Raw genomic sequence first — 20,984 nt, forward strand, 5'->3', positions numbered from 1 at the left:
CAACTGGATAAGGATGGGTCAGTGCGTTCCAAGTGGCCAGCATAGTGTGACCTGTAGTTGGCGCTTAGGCAAAACCAGAGCGATCGACGCGCTCTATCCTCCTTCACTCAGGTCTGATCCCACTTGCTGCTTTCTCGCTGATAGGCGTTAGACGAATCGAGCCTTAGAGCTTTTTTCTTTGCCAGTCCTGGACGAGCTAGGCGAGTTGCCGGGTAGGAAGAGGGTGGGTCCTCCCATAGCAACTCAGCATTGATTGGCTTTCAGGACTTCCGGCTCCACCAATCTCGTCCCTGGATTGGCCGTGAGAGGGTCATCTACTCCTTGGGCCTGCGCGATGCGGCACAAGAGAAGAGGGGGTCTGCGGGCAAGATGGCGGCTACTACGGCCGGTGTGGGACGGTTAGAGGAAGAGGCGTTGCGACGGAAGGAACGGCTGAAGGCCCTAAGGGAGAAGACCGGGCGCAAGGTGAGGAATGCAAAGTGAGGGCCTTGGCTGAGGTAGCCAGCATTCGGACTTCGCATCACGACGAGAGGGCAGGGGACTACTGAAAAAAGGGAGATGTCCAGGATGCGCGTGCGCACGCGGCTGGAGCATGCGCGAGGAGTCTGTGCCCGCCCACCAAGTCTGGTGGTGCGGAGCGGTACTATTTCTGCGTTGGTGTTGTCTTCGCGCATGTGCACGAACTCACAGGACAGTGGTCTGCGCGCCGCATACCGTTTGACTCCTTTCCAGTGTTTCTCGTGTGGGTCTCCAGTGCCACTTCTAGTTTCAGACGCTCGTTGGTGTAGACGTGATTTGTTCCCGTCTGAGCACGCCGAATCTTGTTTTCCCATGACCCAGCCGTCTCCACCCCTGGGGAAATTCGACATGTCTGTCCGCCAGAGTGCCTTGGACAGGGCAGTAGGGCAGAACCGTACTGTGCTCTAGGTGCCCAGCTGGAACCACTGAGTACCAAAAATCTAAAGGAAAGACCCGTTTCTGGGTTAGGGTAGACCTCAGGGAAAGAGGCAGGAGCTTAGTTCTTTACCAGGCTCTTATCTGGGGAATGGACCTCCTAGTCCTATTTGTTGCCAAACTTGGAAGCATTTTTCCTTGGTCTTGGTTGACACCAAAATGGTCTCATTCCTTTTATACTTTGTTCATATTTCCGAAATAATCGAGTGGAAAGAGAACTCTGAAGTTCACTATTTGTATGCAAACTCTGATCCTGTCACTTAGGGATATGGGATTTGGGACAAATTGCTTCGTCTCCATGAGCTCCGGTTTCTTCATGTTTCCAGTGGAGGATAACAACTCCTGCACGTTCATTCTCAGTGGATTACTTTGAGATTTAACAGGGTAATCTGTATGAAAGGACCCTAGAGACTGTAAAGGATGGAGATAATTTCGTTCTTCTGTTGTTGCATGAGCGAAAGCTTTGTTCTCAACTGTAAGAAATACAAAGGATATTAAATATCTAGACCTGCAAGGAATGGGGGGAAATATGGGGGGAAATAGGGACTCCATTTTCCAACTCAGAAGATCAGACTGGGCAGTCTGACCCCTGTTTCCTTTCTGCATGCCCGTGTGGTGTCCTTTGGGAAAGTGAAAGGGGAAATAATAGAGAGTGAAAGCCAGCGGGATTGGCTTCTGCTTTTGTTGGCAACTTGTCAGCCCTGTCAGACAGTTATCCCTGCAAACTATCTAGCCTGGGGAAGCGGGAAGCTCAGTCCTCAGCCTTATAAACAGTAGCTAGTCAGCCTGACTAGTTGGCTTGGATTTAGGGCCCACATTATTGGAACTGGGCTTGAGGTCAGAATACAAAGGACAAGATAGCATCCTTATGGCCTGTTGACATGGGAAGGATGCCCCACGTGTCAGGAAAACTGGCCTTTTAAGAGGGATTCTCTCCATGGGCTGAAAATATGGACCTGATTATTATTTTTTGCTTTTTCAATAATTGTGGTAGAATACACATAACATAAAATTTACCATTTTAGGTGTACGATTCCATGGCATTAAGGACATTCACAGTATTATGTAACTATACCACTATCTATTTCCAGAACTTTTACATCACCCCAAATGGAAACTCGGCAGCCATTAAACAATAGTTCCCTATCCTCCTCTCTCCTCAGCTTCTGGCAACCACCATTCTGCTTTCTGTCTCTGTAATTTGACTCTTGCAGGTATCTCATATAAGTAGAATCATATAGTACTTGTCTTTCCGTGACTGCCTTATTTCATTCAGCATAATGTTGTCAGGGTTCATCCATGTTGTAGCATGTGTCAATTTCATTCCTTTTTAAGGCTTAATAATATTCCATTGTATGTATATACCACATTTTGTTTATCCATTCATCTGTTAATGGACACTTGGTTTGCTCCTAGCTTTTGGCTGCTGTGAGTAATGGATATGCAAATATCTCTCTGAGTCCATGTTTTAAGTTCTTTCGTGTATATATCCAGAAGTGGAATTTTGGGATCATACAGTAATTCTGTGTTTAACTTTTTGAGAAACCACTATGTTTCCCATAGCAGCCACATCATTTTACATTCCCAGCATCAATGCACAAAGATTCAGTTTCTCCACATCCTTGCCAACACTTGTTGTTTTCTGTTTTATTGATTATAGCTATTGTAATGGGTGTGAAGTGGTATCTCATTGTAGTTTTGATTTGCATTTCACTAGTGATATTGAGCATCTTCTCATGTGCCTGCAGCCATTTGTGTATCTTCTTTGGAGAAAAGTCTATTTGGGTCCTTTGACCATTTTTTAATTGGGTTTTTGGTTGCTGTTGAGTTGTAAGAGTTCTTAATGTATTCTGAATATTAACCCCTTATCAGATAAATGATTTGCAAATATTTTTTCCCATCCCAAGGTTGTCTTTTTACTTTCCTGATAATGTCCTTTGATGCACAAAGTTTTAAATTTTGATGAAGTTCAGTTTATCTTTTTTTTCCCCGTTGTTTATCCTGCTTTTGGTTTCATACCTAATGAACCAGTGTCAAATTCAAGATCATGAAGTTTTTCCCCTGTGTTTTCTTCTGACGATTTTAGTTTTAATTCCTACATTTAGGTCTTTGATCCATTCTAAGTTAATATTTGTATATGGTATGATGTAAGGATCCAGTACATTCTTTTGCATGTAAATATCCAGCTTTCCCAGTACCATTTGCTGAAAAGACTGTCCTTTCTCTGTTGAGTGTTCTTGGCACCCTTGCTGGAAATCATTTAACCATACATGTGAGGGTTTATTTCTGGATGCTCTATTCTGTCCCATTAGTTTCTGTGTCTGTCCTTATGTCAGTACCAAGTTGTTCTGATTACTGTAGCTTTGTAGGAAGTTTTGAAATCAGGAAATGTGAGCCCTCCAACTTAGTCCTCTTTCAAGATCGTTTTGGCTATTTGGGATCCCTTGAAATTCCATGTGAATTTTAGGATACATTTTTCTATTTGTGCAAAAACACTGTTGAGGTTTTGATAGGCGTTGCATTGAATCTGTAGATCATTTTAGGTAGTATTGCCATCCTAACAATATTAAGTCTTCTAATGCATGAACATGGGATGTCTTTCCCGTTTAGTTAAGTTCTTTAATTTCTCTCAACATTACTCTCTAGTTCACATTGTGCAAGTCTTTAGCCTCCTTGGTAAATGTATTCCTAAATATTTTATTCTTTTTGGTGCTGCTGTAAATGGGGTTGTTTTCTTAATTTCCTTTTCAGATTGCTCATTGCCAGTGTATAGAAATGCTGTTGATTTTGTATCCAGAAACTTTGCTGAATTTATTTATTCTAACAGTTTTTGTGTATGTGTGGACTCTTTAGGGTTTCCTGCATGTAAGATCATTTCATCGGTGAACAGAGATAATTTTACCTCTGTTTCAGTTTGGATGCCTTTTTTTTCCTTTCTTGCCTAATTGCTCTGGCTAGAACTTTCAGTATCATGCTGAATAGAAATGATGAAAGCAGGCATCTTGTTTTGTTCCTGATGTTAGAGGAAAAGAATTCAGTCTTTCACCATTGAGTGTGATGTTCACTTTGGGTTTTTCATATATGGTCTTTATCAAGTTGAGGAAGTTTCCTTCTGTTCCTAGTTTGTTGAGTATTTTTATCATGAAAGGAAGTTGAATTTTGTCAAATGCTTTTTCTTAATCAATTGAAATGATCATGTGGTTTTTTTGCTGTTACTGTATTATATTGATTGATTTTTCATGTTGAACCATCCTGGTTGAATCAACCAAGAGTAAATTCCACTTGGCCATAGTGTATAAACCTTTTAATATGCTATTAAATTCAGTTTGCTAGTATTTTGTTAAAGGATTTTTGCAACAATATTCATAAGGAATATTGATTTGTAGTTTTCTTAAAGTATCTTTGGCTTTTTTTTTTATCAGGGTAGTGCTGATCTCATAGAATGATTTAGGAAATATTCCTTCCTCTTCAATTTTTTAGAAGAGTTTGAGAAGGATTTGGTGTTAATTCTTTAAATGCTTGGTAGAATTCACCAGTGAAGCTATCTGGCCCTGGACTTTTCTTTGTTGGGTGGTTTTTAGTTACTTATTCAGTCCTCTTTTTAATTATAGGTCTATTCAGATGTTTTATTTCTTCATGAGTCAGTTTAGTTACATTGTATGTTTCTAGGAATTTGTCCATTTCATCTAGGTTATCCAGTTTGTGGCATACTGATTACTACTTACTTTAATTGGGTTTAATCTTCACAGTTCTGACTTCAGAAAGCTCTTGGCAGTGAACTCATTTCTGAAAAATGTGCATTTGGAAGTCACAAGGCTTCTCCCTTGAAACTGAGAACTCACTGGCCTTTGGAGTTTCCTTGCATTCATTTTAAGAAACGAGAGTTGCGGTGAAGCCACAACTTGACTCTGTTGGAAGCCTTTTCCTTTTCTGGCATGCCTATCCAGGAGCTCCTGATTATTCCACTCTACAGTTCCTTTACCTGCTTAGAAAGGGGAAGTTAGAATTTTTAGTTGACCCTTCAGTTTCTATGCAGTGGTGTCAAAGGTGGGTCAGCAGCAGGTGATAAAATGTTGTTTGGCTTGTTTCAAAATGGGTTACTAGAGCTGGTAATGTATTCTTTCAGCAGGTGTATACTGAGCATCTAGTGTGCACCAGTCATTCAGGCACTGAAGGTACAACAGTGAGCAAAGCACACACAGGTCTGTTTAGCTGGTGGGGACAGATGGTCGAGCACAGTATGTCTAATGTTAGCTGGAGTTGGTGCTCTGGAGAGAATGAAAGAAGGAAAGAAAGATAGGGAGTACATGGTGCCCCCATTTTACTCTGTGGCTCCAGCAGTTTAATTTCTTTATTAGAGACAATGGTGTTTTCAGATTTAACATGGTTAATAATACCACCTGCCTGACTTATCTTACTTGGTCTTGATGACAAACCTGAGAAGAAGGAAGGAGGCGGGCTAATTTATAGGTGGATACACTGAGGCCAATCAATGTGAGGTGGTCTGCCCAAAAGTTAAACAACTAGGAAGTAACCCAGGTGAGTGCTGGGGTTAGGAGGGACCAGGAAAAGAGGTGGTACCTCTCTTTATGCCCTGACTTGAACTGGTTCCCAGATACAGGGTGAGAGTGGGTTGAGAAACTTCACTGTATTACTTTCTGATTCCTTGAGATTTTGTAAATTACATTTCCCAAAAGCAATAGTGGAAAAAGAGTGTAGGCCCCAAGTCCAAGCTGCCCATATGTATGTGCCCTAGTCCCTTCTGATTAAGATCCTAATCAGTCCTAATTCTGGCCCTTCTTTCCACTGACAAGGATGGGTGTAGCCCTATTTGCCACAGTTGTTCTTTTTTTTTAAATATGTTTTTATTATGGTGAAAATCTGTGTGATGTAAACTTTGCTATTTAACCATTTTTCATTGGCATTAAGTATATTCACAGTGTTTTGCAACCGTCACCACTATTTCTGAAACGTTTTCATCACTCCAAACAGAAACTTTGCACCCATTAAGCAATAACTCCCCATTCCTCTCTTACCCTGGCCCCTTGAAGCCTCTAAGCTACTTTCTGTCTGTATGAATTAGCCTAATGTAAGTACCTCATGTGAATGGAATCTCAAGATACTTGTTCTTGAGTATTTGGCTTATTTCACTTAGCATAAGCATGCATTTTCAAGGTTCATCCATATTCTAGCGTGTAACAGAATTTCATTCCTTTTTAAGTCTGAATGATACTCCATTATGTTTTATTCATCCAGTCATCTGTTGATGGATATACCTTTGGGCAGTTGTGAGTAATGCTGTCGTTGGTGTATTGGTTTACTTTTTGGTGTATAAGTATTTGAGTCCCTGCTTTCAATTCTTTGGGGTTTACACCTAAGTAATGGAATTGCTAGGTCACATAGTAATTCTATGTTTAACTTTTTGGTGGTTTCTCAAACCACCAAACTGCCACAGCAGCTGTACCATTTTCCACTACCACCAGCAATGCACGAGGGTTCCAATTCTCTACTTACTTGGGAAAACTTGTAATTTTCCTTTAAAAAAAATTATAGCTAGCCTGCTGGGTGTGAAGTGGTAACTCATTGTAGTTTTGATTTGCATTTCCCTAATGATTATTGCTGTTGAACATCTTTTCGTGTCCTTATTTGCCATTTGTATATGTTCTTTGGAGAAATACCTACTCATATCCTTTGCCCACTTTTTAACTGGGTTGTTCGTCTTTCTGTTGTTGAGTTGTAGTTGATTTCTTTTTTTTTTTTAACATTTTTTATTGATTTATAATCATTTTACAATGTTGTGGCAAATTCCAGTGTTCAGCACAATTTTTCAGTCATACATGGACATATACACACTCATTGTCACATTTTTTCCTCTGTGAGCTACCATAAGATCTTGTGTATGTTTCCCTGTGCTATACAGTATAATCTTGTTTATCTGTTCTACAATTTTGAAATCCCAGTCTATCCCTTCCCACCCTCCACCCCCCTGGATAGCTGATTTCTTTCTGTACTCTGGATATTAAGCTGTTACCAGATATGGGATTTTCAAATATTTTCTCCCATTCCGTGGGTTGTCTTTTTCTTCTTTTAGTAGTGTCCTTTGATGCACCAAGGTTTTTAAAATTTTGATGAAGTCTAACTTATGTATTTTTTCTTTTGTTACCTGTGTTTTTAATGTCACATTTAATCTCCACAGTTCTTGAGTGACATTACTATTAGGGTAGATGTCTGGGGAAAAGACAGTCAGGGGTCTAAAGTCCAAGTTAATTTTCCAGCCCATAGTCGTTTCTTGTGGGACTTGTCGGTGGTGAGGCTGGGGAGGAAGAACAGCCTGCCTGCTGCCGGCAGATAGGAAGCAAGGGATCTCCTCCCTCAAGGAGGAAGTGGTGCCCCGCTTTTAGATCAGTCCTTTTTGTGAGGATGAGGCCCCTGTGGGACCAACTCCAGGGTCGAGTGCTGCCTCAGCCTGCCTGTGCTGATGGAGAGTGCCTGTCTGCCCTGTAGGGTGGCTCCCTGCTGGTCACCTAGCACTCAGTGGCAGTTACTTCACAGATACCTCCTGTGCGCGTGGTTTTCTTGGAGGCATCAGGGTTTCTGGCATGGGGTTGATTTTCCTCGTGATATTATCTTTTTCCTCTCCCCCTACCAGACTATAAACTCAAACCTAGTGCAGTGTGGAAGAATCAGTTCTGAGACTGTGACAGGTGGAGACAAGATTAGGGTCTTAAAGTTTCTGTGTATTATTCAGCAGTAAGTCTCTGTCATAGTTGGGCAGCTCTGCAGTTTTACAAAGTGCTTCCTTGCTAGCCCACCTGACATGACTGATTTGAGGGGGCAAGAAAAGAAGAGGTTCAGAGGTGCGTAAGGTCAAGGAACATAAGTGACTCCTGGATTCCAGATCAAGAAAGACCTGCTCAGGAGGGGGCTTTATGCACAGTGCAGCCCTGCCTGTAGCAGCATCCTGTAGGTCAGCCAGCCCAGGCTGACAGGGGAAAGACCACATACGATATTGGACTGTACTGCTGGGGTTCATTTCCTGGGAAAGTCAGGCTGGGTCTGGGGACGCTTCCTGGGAAGGCAGAATGGAATGTGGGCTGAGCCGTGGGGATGGGACTGGGATGGAAGTATTAAAGTAGCTGGAACGGAATGTTCCAGGGGAGCAGTTCGGAGATAGGAACCTTTAGGAGCACGAGGGGACACTGGGGATGCCTCAGAGGGTTTGAGAGCAAGCAGTTGGCAGTGACTGGGACAGGAGTGAGGTCTAAAAGTGCCGCTGGGTTCGTTGGTGGCCAAGTTCTGCAGGAGCCAGGGCTTCCAGCCGGGAGGGCAGCCAACCCGCCCGGGGAACACATATTTCGGAATTGTATTTGAACCTCATTTCTTGATGCTCATCCAGAAGTTCCAAGCTGGGTGAATAGGTGAACAAACAGTTCAAGGCTGTAAATGAAGTTCCATGGCATCTTTCTATGGTGCTGTCCAGCTGGGAACTGTGAGGCCACTTCCTTGTCTGACCTCTTCCTCGGTAGCCAAATCTTCTAAGGGTGATTAACTTGGCACAAACACTTGCCCCTTGGCTGTTGGCTCTCCCGACATTTGGCCTGTGTCTTTCTACCTTGAGACAGAGGGAGACTGGTTGTCTGCCTGGCCAGCCCCTCAGGGGTTGGGTGTGACCTCAGGGCTGATGTCTGGCTGTCAGGTTGCAGGTTCAAGAGCAATTCCTGTTTTTCACTTGGTTCTTGAGACCAGAGCAACTCTGTTTAGTAGAACGTTGTGTTATGGTGGCAGTGTTCTACACATAATCTGTGCTGTTCAGTGCCGTAGCCACTAGCCACACGTGGCTCTTGGCCTCTTGAAATGTGGCTAACACATCATTAATTTTATTTGATTTTAACTAATTTACATTTAAACAATCACACTTGACTTATGGCTGCCTTACAGGACAATACATCTCTGGAGGACTTAACTCCCTCTAGTGCCACTCATAAGAGACTGTGTCTCTACCTGAAGTTCCATTTATTGAGAGCTAAGAGGGAGAGGGTGGGTGGAAACCCAGATGACCATCAGATTAGCCTCAGGGAGCCTCGAGTTGGGGCAGAGTGCTTTGAAGTTGTCCATCATCATGGCCAGTGTCTCCACCTGAAGCTTATTCCTGAGATGTGTGTGTGCCCAGTGGAATTCAGCGCTGACCATTCAGCGGTACAGTTGTAAGCTTCACACTCAAGTAGTGCCAAAGCAGAGGGAAGCTCGTTGATACTTTCTGACTTGGGTGCACCAGGAAAGGTCCTGGCCGATGCGGGTTGTGAGGGCAGAAGAGGTTGCTGGAGGGAAGGGCTGGTGAGTTGTAGGGGGCAGTTGAGGGTGGAGGAGAGCCCAGTGTGCTGGGTGAGGAGTCCAACTTGTCTGTGTCCTGTTTATCTCAGGAAGTTGTCTCTGTCCCCACCCCTTGTGGTCACATCCCCATGCCCAACAGCCTGATCACTAAGTCACTTGAGGAGGCCAATGCCTCCTGCATTGACAGCCTTTTGCAGGGTGGCAGTCACATTTACGTAGCTGATTGTGACAGGATCTCACGACTTGTTCAGTCCCCAAAGCAGCCCTTTGAGGTAGGTGTTAGTTTCTCCCTATTTTAATAGACCAGAAAACCTGGGGCTGAAGGGACCTCTTGAGTCAGTGATTTGAGATGTGGCCACCCCTGGATGGTCCCTTAAGCCCTGGCCCTGTATCCCTCCTCTCTTCACCGCCAGGTGCTTAGGAACAAGCAGCCCCCAGGATGGGGTCCCCTTCCCATCACACACAGAAATTGCCATCAGGCTGCCTGGTGGGAGCCATGTGGCGTAGGGGAGAGCATGTGTTTTGGAGCCAGACGATCTGGTTTAAATCCCAGCTCCATTTGTCTGTGGAACCAGAGCAGATCGCTAAACCTCTGAGCCTTCCTATCCCTGTCTGTAAAATCCAGACATGGCTTCTGAACTCATCAGTAGCTGGGAATACAGAGAAAGAGGTCTGAGAAGTGTCCAGCTCAGGGTCTTTTATAAATGTGGGTGTCTGTTCTTTCTCACCCACCCTCTTGGAAGTGGGGGAGCTAGGTGGTCCTCCCGCCCTCTCTGCAGGGTGACAGTGCATGAAGCCAGCCCCGTTTCTGATGGAAGCAAAGAGGACATCCTCTTGGTCCCCTGACTTTATTCAGCCTAGCCCTAATTCCTTGAAGGTGGAATTCATTTTTAGTGCAGAATGTTAGATTAACAAAAAAAGTGGATTTGCAGAGCTGCAACCTAGGTGAAGTGTGCAGTTCCCATTGATCCTAAGGACTGACCTCTTCTCCACCTCTGCTCAGACCCAGAGGTCATAGAGCCAGTGAGAGGGAGAACTTTATGGGTACGATGTTTGGACTTCGGACAGAAATATGTGTTGAACCAGTGTTGAAACTTTGGACTGAGTCATCCCTTCAGAAGGCCTTGACTTGTTCATGTGTAAAGTAAAGATGTTGGATCAGTCAGAGGTTCTCAGACCTACCTGTGTGTCAGGATCACCTGGGGAGACAATTTGCAATCTCTTCTCAGGCCCCATCCCAGACCTCCTGTCGAGCTCTTGGAATACAGCCTAGAAATCCAGGCATTTTTAAAGTTCCCTGGATGACTCTGATACAGCATTTTTCTGGAAATCTCTGATCACTACGTTGACTTTCTCCCTTGATGAAAGGAAGTAGAACACCTCCTCTCCCTGGAGCACTCCTGCCCTCCTCACTGCAGGAGGTCTGCAGCCAGCCGCCAGCTGTGTGCCAGGCCCTGGGGATCCAGCCTGTGAATAAGACTGCCTCCCTGCCCCAAGGGGCTTACATGGGAGGGGCAGATAGGCGGTTAACTACAAGCAAACCGGGAAGATAGTGTTTGAGGAGTAGGTGGGGTGGGGGGAGGGGCTGCGTGGCTACCCTAGGATGGGAAGATCTCTCTGAGTGGGAGACATGAGATCAAGGGGTTGGGGTGGGGGTGGGGATACCAAGATCTAGGGAAGGACGCTCCAAGTCCAGGTAGAGGACTAGCTTCGCTTGTTTGAGGGGCAGAAAGAATCCCTGTGTGGCAGGAGTACAGTCAGGGTTGTGGGGATGAGAGAGTAGAGGCGCCCTGGGAGACTGGGGCCACAGGGGCTGGACCTCACTCTGAGGGTGATGGGAGCCATTGGAAGCATGAGCACCAGTGCCCTGCCCCGACTGTGTGTGGAGGTAGGAGGCTGCCGCTTTAGCCCAGGTGGGAGGCAGTGGCACTTGGACAGGGTTACGAGACATCCTGGAGGATGGACTGTGGGGGTGAGCAAGCTAGGTGGATGGCGGGGCCTATTCCTGAGGTAAGTCAGGGGAGTGGTTTTGAAGGAGAAATCAGGAGTCCGGTTTGGGCCACGTTAGGCCTGAGATGACTATTAGACATCTAAGTGGAGGAATACTGTTAGGCAGGTGTCTGAACTGCAGAGAGATGCTTGTGTAGTAGGATTTGAAGCCCTCGGGCTAGATGAGGTCCTCTGGGTAGAGAGCAAAGGTGGAGGAGAGGGGGACAGTCAGTGCCCTGAGGCTCACCCTGGAGGCGTTCGGCGGAGTCCTCAGAGGAAACTCGGAGGGAGGGGGCAGTGGAGCTGAGAGAAGCCAGGTAAGGACTGGGATGGGTTTGGGCAGGACAGGCTGGTTGGTGAGCTTGGTGCAGCTGTTTCAAGGAAATGTGCATGAGAGGGAAGGGTACCAGTGGAGTCCAGGCCAGCTGGACTGGGGTCCAGCTATAGCCTCACTGTGAATTGGGCCTCCTTTCCGCTGTTTTAAGGCCTCACCCACCCCAACTGTAAGACTCACTGATCCCTCAGGAGAGGTGGCAGCAGCTGAGGCTGTGCCCCTGTGGCTTTGCTCTCTAGGCTGGCCCAGTGTTGTGGGGCTGGTGGCCTTCCTGTCCTCCCCCCACCCGACCCCACCCCACCCCGCCCTGTCCTTGTAGGTGGGCAGACCCTGAGGGCCACTCCCGTGTGAACCCAGTGCTGCTTCTGAGTCAGGCTGGTGGCTTCCCTCAGGTTCCCTGCACCAGGGGTTGCCTGGACAGATTGCTTCTGCCACCTGGCTCTGCCAACTCTGAGACCAGGAGATAGATAAGTCTTTTGGCGTTCCTTCAGCTGGAAGAGGGCTGCAGGAACCCCTACCTCCTGGGAGGAAGATGAAGTGAGATGGTGTGTGCAGAAAGGGGTTGAGAAATGAGAGGTGTGTATGTGCCTTTGTTCTTTCCGCTATACTTGTGTTCTTCCTCTAGTGAGGACTCCTTTATTTTATGGGTGAGGTAGCAGAGACCCAGAGAGGGTCAGGGACTGTACAGAGTCACGCAGGACCACCCCCTGGAGATGGGCACCGGGGATCCCACCACCTCATGGCTGTGTCCTGATGGGGTGGGCTGGGTGCTGGCTGCCCCTTGGAGTTGTGCGGGGAGGGGCTCTGCCGTGGGCCAAGGGGCAGAGAAGGACACCTTCCCTCAGCTTGGTCTCATATCCCAGGGAGAAACTGCAGGCCTGGGCAAGGGGGTGAGCCTCGGGAGGTAGATGTTTCCCCCGGAGGTAGATGCATAGCTGCTCTGGCTCCTTTCCTGTTTAGCTCACCTGTGGTGGCTGAGGCAGCCTCATGGAGCAGAAGGGGCGCTGGACAGGAAGCCAGAAGACCAGGTCCCTCTTTCTCGCTCCTCCACTGACACGGTTGTTCAGGCCTCAGTCTCCCCTTCTGGTGACTTCTGTGGCCTTACAAGATGTAACCAGGTGTTTGCCAAGGCCTCATTGATGGCGGACAGGAAATTAGAAAGCAGAGGGATCTTGAAATTCGAGCTGGTTTTTAATCTTTCTTTTAGCTTTTGCAGCAAAAGAATTTGTGTTGCCTGACACTTTTTCCTATTGATTTTTAGTTCTTTATTCCAATCCTGGTCGAGTCGTGTTCTACATGTGTACTGCAGCTATCTTCTCCCCCTCTGAGCCTTGACTCTTCATGCTTTTAATTGCATTCTTTGATGATCAGAGGTTCTTAACTTAACGTAGCCCAATTTATCATTTTCCCCCCAATCCCTTCTGTAGCCTGTTTAAAGCAGTGGTTACGTACTCTAGGTCCTGATGGTATTCTCTTATGTTACATTCTAGAAGTTTTCTTGTTTTACCTTTTACTGTTAGATTGCCAGTCCACCTAGAATTTATTTACTTCTGTATGGTGTGAGGTAGAGGTCAAGATTTTCCTCCCTCCTATGGATATCAGTGACTCAGTATTGTTTATTATTTGGCATTTGTTTTTTAGAGAAAAGACTATTTCCTTGAGAATGGTTGGCATATCCTAGATAAGACATACTGCTAACCTCCCACAACATCTTGATAATAGTTGTTGTTACTACAATAATAGTCGTAGTAACTTTTTTTTTTTTTTTGGTTACTGAGTCCCAGTTCATGCCAGCCCCTCAGTAGATAGGTGGCTGCCTGGGGAAGGGACAGCTCAAACTTACCTTGTCAAAGCATTCAGGCATTCCATGCAGTGACACTGTTCTGGGTGTTCTGTGTCCCATGACTCTGAACCTCTTGGCTTTGTGCACCAGTCGGGGACTCAACATAGACTCCCAGGGAGGGCAGGGACCTGTGGAGCCCAGCTCCCCAAACCTGCTTGGACTTGCCATCCACTCTCTTTCTGTGCTCTGGACCAGCCAACTGGGGTGTTCTGACTAGAAATATGAGTTGCCTCAAGCAGTTGCTTCTAGGTCATTTGTTTCAAACTTAAATAAATTGACCCCTGCAGACCCTTGGGCTGGGATGTGGTTGATTTGTAGTACTAAGTACTGTAATACGGAATTGAAATGTAGTTCATGTCCTTGTTTCAGGGAAGATATGCCCTATGTTTCATCTTGGGGTACTGAAGAACACCTCCCCCCAACCCACACCCTCACATTTCCCCAACCCATCTGCAGCACACATGCACACAGCAGTGTACCCCCCACACCCTCCAACCCCCATCCAACTCCCTTACATACTTGCATCCCACACCTCCTCACACTTCCACAGCCCCTCTACCCACACTCCTCCCTGTACATCCCAAACAACAACCCCCTCCCTGACTAAACCTCCTACCCCCATATTCCCACCCCCTCAGTACCTCCATCCCATACCTCCCCAAAACCACGTGCACCACACCCCATGCCCTCAGAACTGTCACCTCCCCAGCTCACACAACCCTCCCCTAATGGAAAAGACTCGCCATTTCTAGTTTCTAAGCCGTTGCAGAGATTTGGGAGACCCCGTGGCAAAGCTTGATGTGGCTTGATCACGTCTGGCCTTCCTTCCTTCAGGGCCCTTTCCTTATTCCCTGGTGTCCTGGCTTCTCCCTGGGTTTGCTTTGGAGGGAAGCAACAGCTTGTACTCTTGAAAGAATTCCAAGAGGAAAAACAGTTGCTGTGGTAACGACACCCCGTGGGGAGTAAAATCCACACTCCAGGGCTGTTTTGATTCAGGGCTCTCAAGAGCTGCTCTGTTCAGAGAAAATTGTGAGTGGCTGGAGCAGAAAACATTTGTCCTTTCAAGGACGGCGCTTCTTGGCCCCCTCCACATTGTGTTCAGGGCAGGGCAGCACTAGATTTCTGGCAGGGCAATTTGAATCCTAAAGAAAGAGCACCTGTGTGTTTGGTTCCCTGGGAGAGGCCGTCCTCTGGTGAGAGCAGAACTTTCCTGCCCTGGGTCCAGGAGTCCATGATTCGTTAGGGAGTGAGGCTGAATGCTGAGCAGTTTGGGGTGAGGAGTCAGTTTCGGAGCCCTTCTTGTGCACCTGCTGTCCTTACTCTTACTGAGGAGCACCTGCTGTGGGCTGGGCCTGGGAAGGGCTTGGGGGCTGAGGTCAGTGGGGTGACTGACCCATGCACACCGGTTATAATACCTTGTACTGCTGTGCACTGCAGAGGGGTGCCTGAGCGCTGTGAGTGTCCTGGAGAGAGGGCTTCCTTCCAGCAGGGGCTGGGGTGACATTTGCACGTAGTAGGCCACATGGAGGAGGGAGTTCTGAACCCAGTGTAAATCCACTTCCCCGCTGTATCTCATTGGTTGGCCTGTGGGTCCTGTCCCCATTTGGGCTTTGTGCCTCAGGTGGCATACTTCGACGTGGAGGAGGGGCTGAGTGAAGGCACTGAGAAAACACTTCAGGAGGGGTTGAGTGGAGTGCATGGAGAGGGGATGGCTATCTGGAGGCCTGGGAGAAGGGGAGGGGCAGGGGCAGAACAGGCAGATGTGGAGGTGTCTGAATTTGGGGAAACCCCCTGCGGAAGCCCCCCGCCCCCAGGTCCCTGCACACTGAGGCTAGCTTTTCTGACCTGGACTGAGGTCCTCTGCATGCACGTAGGATCTACCCTTCTAAACTGGTTAGCTCAAGGGCAAAGGCTAGGTTTTCCTTGAGACAACACTGGCGGTGGCTGCTCTGGGTGAAGTGAGGGAGGGAGAGGCATGCACGCGGGGAATCTGTTGTGTGACCCTTTCCAGCGGTGGGGGTGGGGTCAGGGGAGCAGGCCTGACTTGGGCGGTAGAATTTCGAGGGCCTCATACTGAAGGCGCAGGCCAGAGCATTGGGCCCCACCACCATCATCACCGTGGTTGGCGCCTACTGCTCAAGGACTTCTTGGTCCAGCCACAGCACAGAGCTCAGCACGTCACAGGCGCTACCTCGCTTACCGCCCCTCTGCAGTTTTGGAAACTCTGAGAAGCTCAAGAACTTGGCCGAGTCCCACAGCACCGCTTCCTTGTGTGGCTCTGCCTTCTCAGCCTTTCAGCCCAGCACATGGTTAAAAAAATATGCTTTGCTTCCAGAGGAAGTATGTGTAGGTGAGGACTAAAAGACCTTGTTTAAGCAATATTTTCCTCCACAAATAAATGTGCCAGTTCTGGCTTGTAGTTTAAATTTGGTTTTAATTAGGATTTTATCACTTGGAGGTCACACGAGAGAAGAGACAGCTGTCTTACCTTTACTTCTCAGACTGTGACACTCCGAGAAGCAGCTGATCAGAGGTTAAAATAGCTTCTAGTCTCCTAGGAGCTTCAGAGCACTCTGTTGCTCTGTAAACCGCTGACTTGCCTGGGAAATGACTTGTAAAGGATTTGCTTTTCGAACTCGGGTGCCAGTGTTGGGGCCCTGAATGTTTCAGGTTCTGCTCCGGGTTGGGATGGAGGGATGGCAAGAGGGTCCCCAGGCCAGGTGAATGGCTTAGCTTGCCTTCATTAGCCACTGGCCTTTGTGATGGACTTGGGGGTTGCTGGGACCAAGTCCACAGAACACTGTACATCCTGAGCCCAGCTTCTCCATTTGCAAACTGGGCGTCGAAACCTTTGTCCAGCTTGCATCCAGGATCTTCTTGTGGATCAGATGAGCCGGGCAATCTAAGACAACTTGGAATGCTTAAAGTGATGCTCCTAATTTGTTGTTAGGCTGTTGCTATAAATGGTCTTGTGTAGCCAAGATACTTAGTTGCAAGCAAGAGAAATCTGTTCTGGCTGGTCTGTTTGTTCATTTTTTTTTTTTTTTTTTTTTTAAAAAAGAGAGAGCCTACCTTGGAGGTACACAGCCAGGAAGAAACCCAGCATTTCACAGGAAAATAGCTTGGCAAAAAACCCACTGCTGGCTTCAGGTACTAGGGACTGCAGCTTGCTCTGCTGCCACTGCTGCCAGAGAGAAGTCTGCTGCTGGCCCCCTCCCCTAAGCTGGGACAGTGAGTGGGGGGCACTTCCAGCTTCTTTGTAGTGCAGCTGGCTCTTCCTCCCCCAGGGCTACCCGTGGAGCCTTCCTAAGTAAGGGAGGGGCATGGGCACTGCACTGCCCATTGAATGACTTGGGAACTCCAGTTCCAGTCACCTTCCCCCATGGCTCCACGCAGCATGGCAAAGTAGACAACATACCAGTCAAACTGAAATCAAGAACCTGAGGTCTAGTCTAGCCTGGGCTCTTGCCCTTCTTGTGCTGCACATTTTACCTGGGTCTCCTGTGGCCCTCAGGAGATTTGCATTGCATGAGCAATTTGTCTGTGTTTCTTCTCATCCTGCCTGCTCTGATCCAGAGCCCACCGTGGCAACCACTGTAGGCCCTCAGGCAGCTTGGGGTGGCCTCCTACAGGTCATGTCCTCCCCGGGGTCAGCCTCTTCAAGAGGAGGGATGTGATCTGACTCAGAGGCTCCTCAGTCAGGCCGTGTGGTAGAAGTGTGACCTGGGAGTGGGCGGGCTCTTGGAACATTCAGATTCCCAGGCCCTACCCTGGAAGATTGTGATTTGATCAGTTTTATTTATAACACGTTCCCTGGGCCACTGAATCTAGTTCATGTTGTACTGGTTGATATCTGAGGTCTTTGCAGCCCTAACAGTTTGTGATTTTGTTACTGTTCTCATTTGATAATGGACATGGTGACACTTCTCTGGCTCTTGTGTAGAAAGCACACCCAAGCCTCGGGGCTATTTATTTGAAAGAGTTTTGGAAGCATGATGCAATCAGAAAACCTCAGTTTAAATGCTGGCCTTATCTTTTATTAGCTATGAGCCACTGAGTAAGTCCCTTGGTGATTCTGAACCTCTTCGTTTGGACGGGGTGGTAATGCCTGATCCCAGGGTAGTTGTGGGGGCCAGAGGCCCTGTGTGGACAAGTGAACTGTGTGGAGCTTTGTGAGCACAAGATGGCACAGAGCCGCCGGAAGGGGCTGTCCCTCCAGACAGATTCAGAGGCAACTGCCATCTGCTGTTCTTGGGATACGAGGGCGGCTTTCTTGACCCGTACCCGGCTTGTTTTTCCAGTGGCCTCAACCAGTGACCCTTGCCCATTCCATTCTGGCTCTCTCTGCAAGCTCTGTATAAATAACACTCTAATCACATTGTTTGCCCCCTCCCTGCCTGTCCTCGACTTTAGCAGGCTCCGCAGTGCTTGCAGGATAAAGTCTGTAGCCTGTGGGCCAGGCCTTCCCATGCTGGTTCCTCCTCCAAGTACACCTTGGAGGTCTCAACTCTCTCCGTGGACACAGAGCCCAGGCTCAGTACACTCACTCCTTCCAGTTACTCCGGTGCTCCCTGCCCTGCCTGCTCTGTGTTGAGTGTTCCTCCAGGTGAGCTCAGTTTTCATCTTCCCCTCAGCTTAGTCACTGGCATTTCTGTAGTGCCAGGAAGCCACCGGCCTCACTTTGGACATGCTGTGTGGGGCTCTCTGTTCACCTGTCTACTTCCCCTTTCACCTGCCCCTTGGCTCCCCGAGGGCAGCTGTCACATCTTAGTCACCTTTCTGTCTGCCAGATGACGAGACTCAGAGGCACTCTAAATATCTGTTTGAAGAAATGAAGTAACTGGACAGGCACATGGATTTGGGAGTTGGCTGGGCTGAGATTTTTCTCAAGGAAAAGCAGACCTGCCCTTTGGGAAGTGTCCAGGGGCTTATTTAAGAGTTTGTAGGCAGCAGCCATGCCAACAAGATGAACTTTACTGTGTGTGAAGCCTGCTAAGACAATTAAGTTGCCAAAACCGTTGTTCAGGCGTGAACTGGGGGTGCTTTGACACCTGTCCACATGGAGAAGAGCTGTGTGTTTTAGTTGGTCACAGGTTTTTAATAAACCAGTGTGGTCCCGTTGGTTGCTCTGGGGGAACCATTATGAGGGCAGCCAGCATCAGTGTGACTAGGTACGTAGGTGTGGGGGGAGATGGGAGGGTGTCATTTCAGGGGCCACTCACTAGGGTTTTCAGGCCCCTGCTTGCTACTTCTGTGAGCACACGATAGGCTCCCTGGGACCTCCCTCCCGGACTCAGCCTCAGAATCCATCAGCCAGAGTTCCAGCGCGAAGGGGAGCTTGTTTGCACTTCAGCCTGGAGGATCTGTAGAGGGTCAGACATCAGCCGCATGTCCTCGGGACCTGAGATTTCAGGCGGTGTTTCGTTCCCTACAGCTGACTGGCTGAGCCGCCATGCTGTGCCTGGTGACTCTGGCTGTCCCCTGTGAGGCTGTGGGGAGGGGGCTCCTGGCCAGCCCCGCGGTGCTGAGACAGCGGCTTCTGAGCTTCAACAACCTTATCATTTGCCGTTGGGATCCGCTTGCTCATGTTTCAGCTGTGAGCCTCACATGGTGAGGAAGTCCCAGTGGTTGTGAGTTCTGCTTTGTGGTGGAGGAGGCGTCTTCCTCCTCCAAAAAAAGAGAAATGGTGGGGCAGGGTGAGGGGGTGGGGGTAACCTCACCATTCACCATCAGTTAATTTCTTAACTGAAATTTTCATGCTGATTATTCAGGGGGAGATTTTGGCCTGATGGGGAGGGCGCTCGTCCTGCAGTGCGGCTGCTGAGCCCAGTCCCTCCCGGGACACAGAGGGACACTGGGTATGCAGGCCTGTCTGCCCTCCTCTTGCCTCAGCACGGCTGGCTTTTGGGTTTTGTTTTTGTTTTTTCTAAGCTTGAGAAAGGTCATTAAACATCGACTGGGCTGTGTCGGACCTGAGGGCCACCAACGGTTTCCTGCCTTCCCATTGAGCCAGGTGAAGGGCAGGAGAGCCTGTTGGGGTGTGAGTACAGTCAAGACAGTGAGCCACAGGCAGCTAGGTTCCTCATGTCACTTTTGTTTTTAAATCATTTTGTTGTTAGATCATTTTGACAACAGAATGAAAGGAAATGGAAGAAGCACTGCCCACGGTCTTGTTGTGTGAGCCTGTGAGGTCTGTGACCATTGTACTCAAGGCGTTGCCATGGTTTCATTCACGGTTCTGTGTGTGGGCTCCATGCCCCTTGCAGTCCTGTTCTGTCTCATGGTGCTGCCCTTCATGTTGCTGCTTCAGTGACCACTCTGGCCAGGTGCATGAGCCGCTGGCCTGCCTCACTGCCTGGCAGGCCACATTCACCTCATGGCTCCACTTCCCCCTGTTACGAGGAACACAGCGGTGGACACTGCTACATGCATTGCTCTTTTATCTCCTTGTGATCCTTTCCTGGGCTTGGAGTGACTGGCCCAGAAATGGCTGCATCTGGGGATCCTGATAGTTTGGTCATGTCTCTCTGAAGCGACTCTGGGAAGAGCTGCCAACCCCGATGTGATGCTGAGTGCCGTTAGATGCCACTGAGACCATCTGTGTATTGAGGTGGGGCAGAACTAGGGCCAGAGCAGAGGGCTAGGTTCTGTGGGGGCTCACCCTACCCTTTGGGCGCTGGCAACTCCAAGTGGTGCGACTCAGGTGGGTTGTTTAACAGCACTTGGCCTCCAATTTTCTTACCTGTGAAAGGAGAAAGCACTGTTGACTTTGTTAGATTTTTTTGCTGATCAAATAATAGGCTTTCATTTACCTGAATAATCAATCAATTACCTGGCATACTGTTATGACTGTTGTTATTATAAAAAATACAGTAGAACAGAGATGAGTAACAGTTGGGTCCAGCCGTACCCAGAGCTCACCTTCCAGTGGGAAGTCTTCTGGTTTTATGGCATCTAGTTAGATTACCACACTCTTAGGAAGTGGGCACGGTTGGAATTTTTGCCCTCATTCTGCAGGAAAGAAACAGAGACCCAGGTAATTGTCAGAGGGGAGGATAGAACAGACAGCTAAAGGGTGAACAGCAGGTATGTTGGTAGGAGGCACAGCGTGTGTGGCAGCAGGGCACCGGGCTTCTGGTTGTCTGTGTCCCCCAGATGGAAAGAGTGTGGGATCAGACACACACAGACCTGAGTTAGGTGTCACTGAGCTTCAGTCCCTACATCCTTGAGGCAAGCCTAGTGATGCCTGACACACGAGCACTGTTGGGAGGCTCAGACAATGTGGGGAGGGGAACCTTATCTGTAAGGGGGGGAATTAGCATGTGTATCCTGCCTCCCCCAGGTTGTCATTCATTCGCTTGCTGTTGGTCCAGGTGTTGTTATGTGCCAGGTGCTGGGGAACTGATGTTCAGGCCTCTTGAAGCTTCCAATTTAGCAGGGAAGACAGATGACAAACAATCTTATGTAGACAAAATCCATGTAAAATCAAATGTCTGGGTCAGTTATCATTAGAGAGCCTGCCTGGGAAGAACA

The 20,984-nt window shown here is 48.2% G+C and overlaps 1 protein-coding gene across 2 annotated transcripts in view; it reads left to right on the top strand.

Annotated features, from left to right (window-relative positions):
• The first annotated feature begins 310 nt into the window (after positions 1 to 310).
• CCDC12 (coiled-coil domain containing 12) overlaps positions 311 to 20,984 on the top strand; it is a 47,882-nt gene continuing 27,208 nt past the window's right edge. For both annotated transcript variants that reach the window (XM_010960013.3, XM_045520687.2), the window contains exon 1: positions 311 to 465. In XM_010960013.3, the coding sequence (XP_010958315.1) occupies positions 370 to 465 (96 nt within the window). In that variant the 5' untranslated portion in view covers positions 311 to 369. The remainder of the gene's footprint in view (positions 466 to 20,984) is intronic.

This window comes from Camelus bactrianus, chromosome 17, assembly GCF_048773025.1.
Source record: "Camelus bactrianus isolate YW-2024 breed Bactrian camel chromosome 17, ASM4877302v1, whole genome shotgun sequence".
Taxonomy (NCBI): domain Eukaryota; kingdom Metazoa; phylum Chordata; class Mammalia; order Artiodactyla; family Camelidae; genus Camelus; species Camelus bactrianus.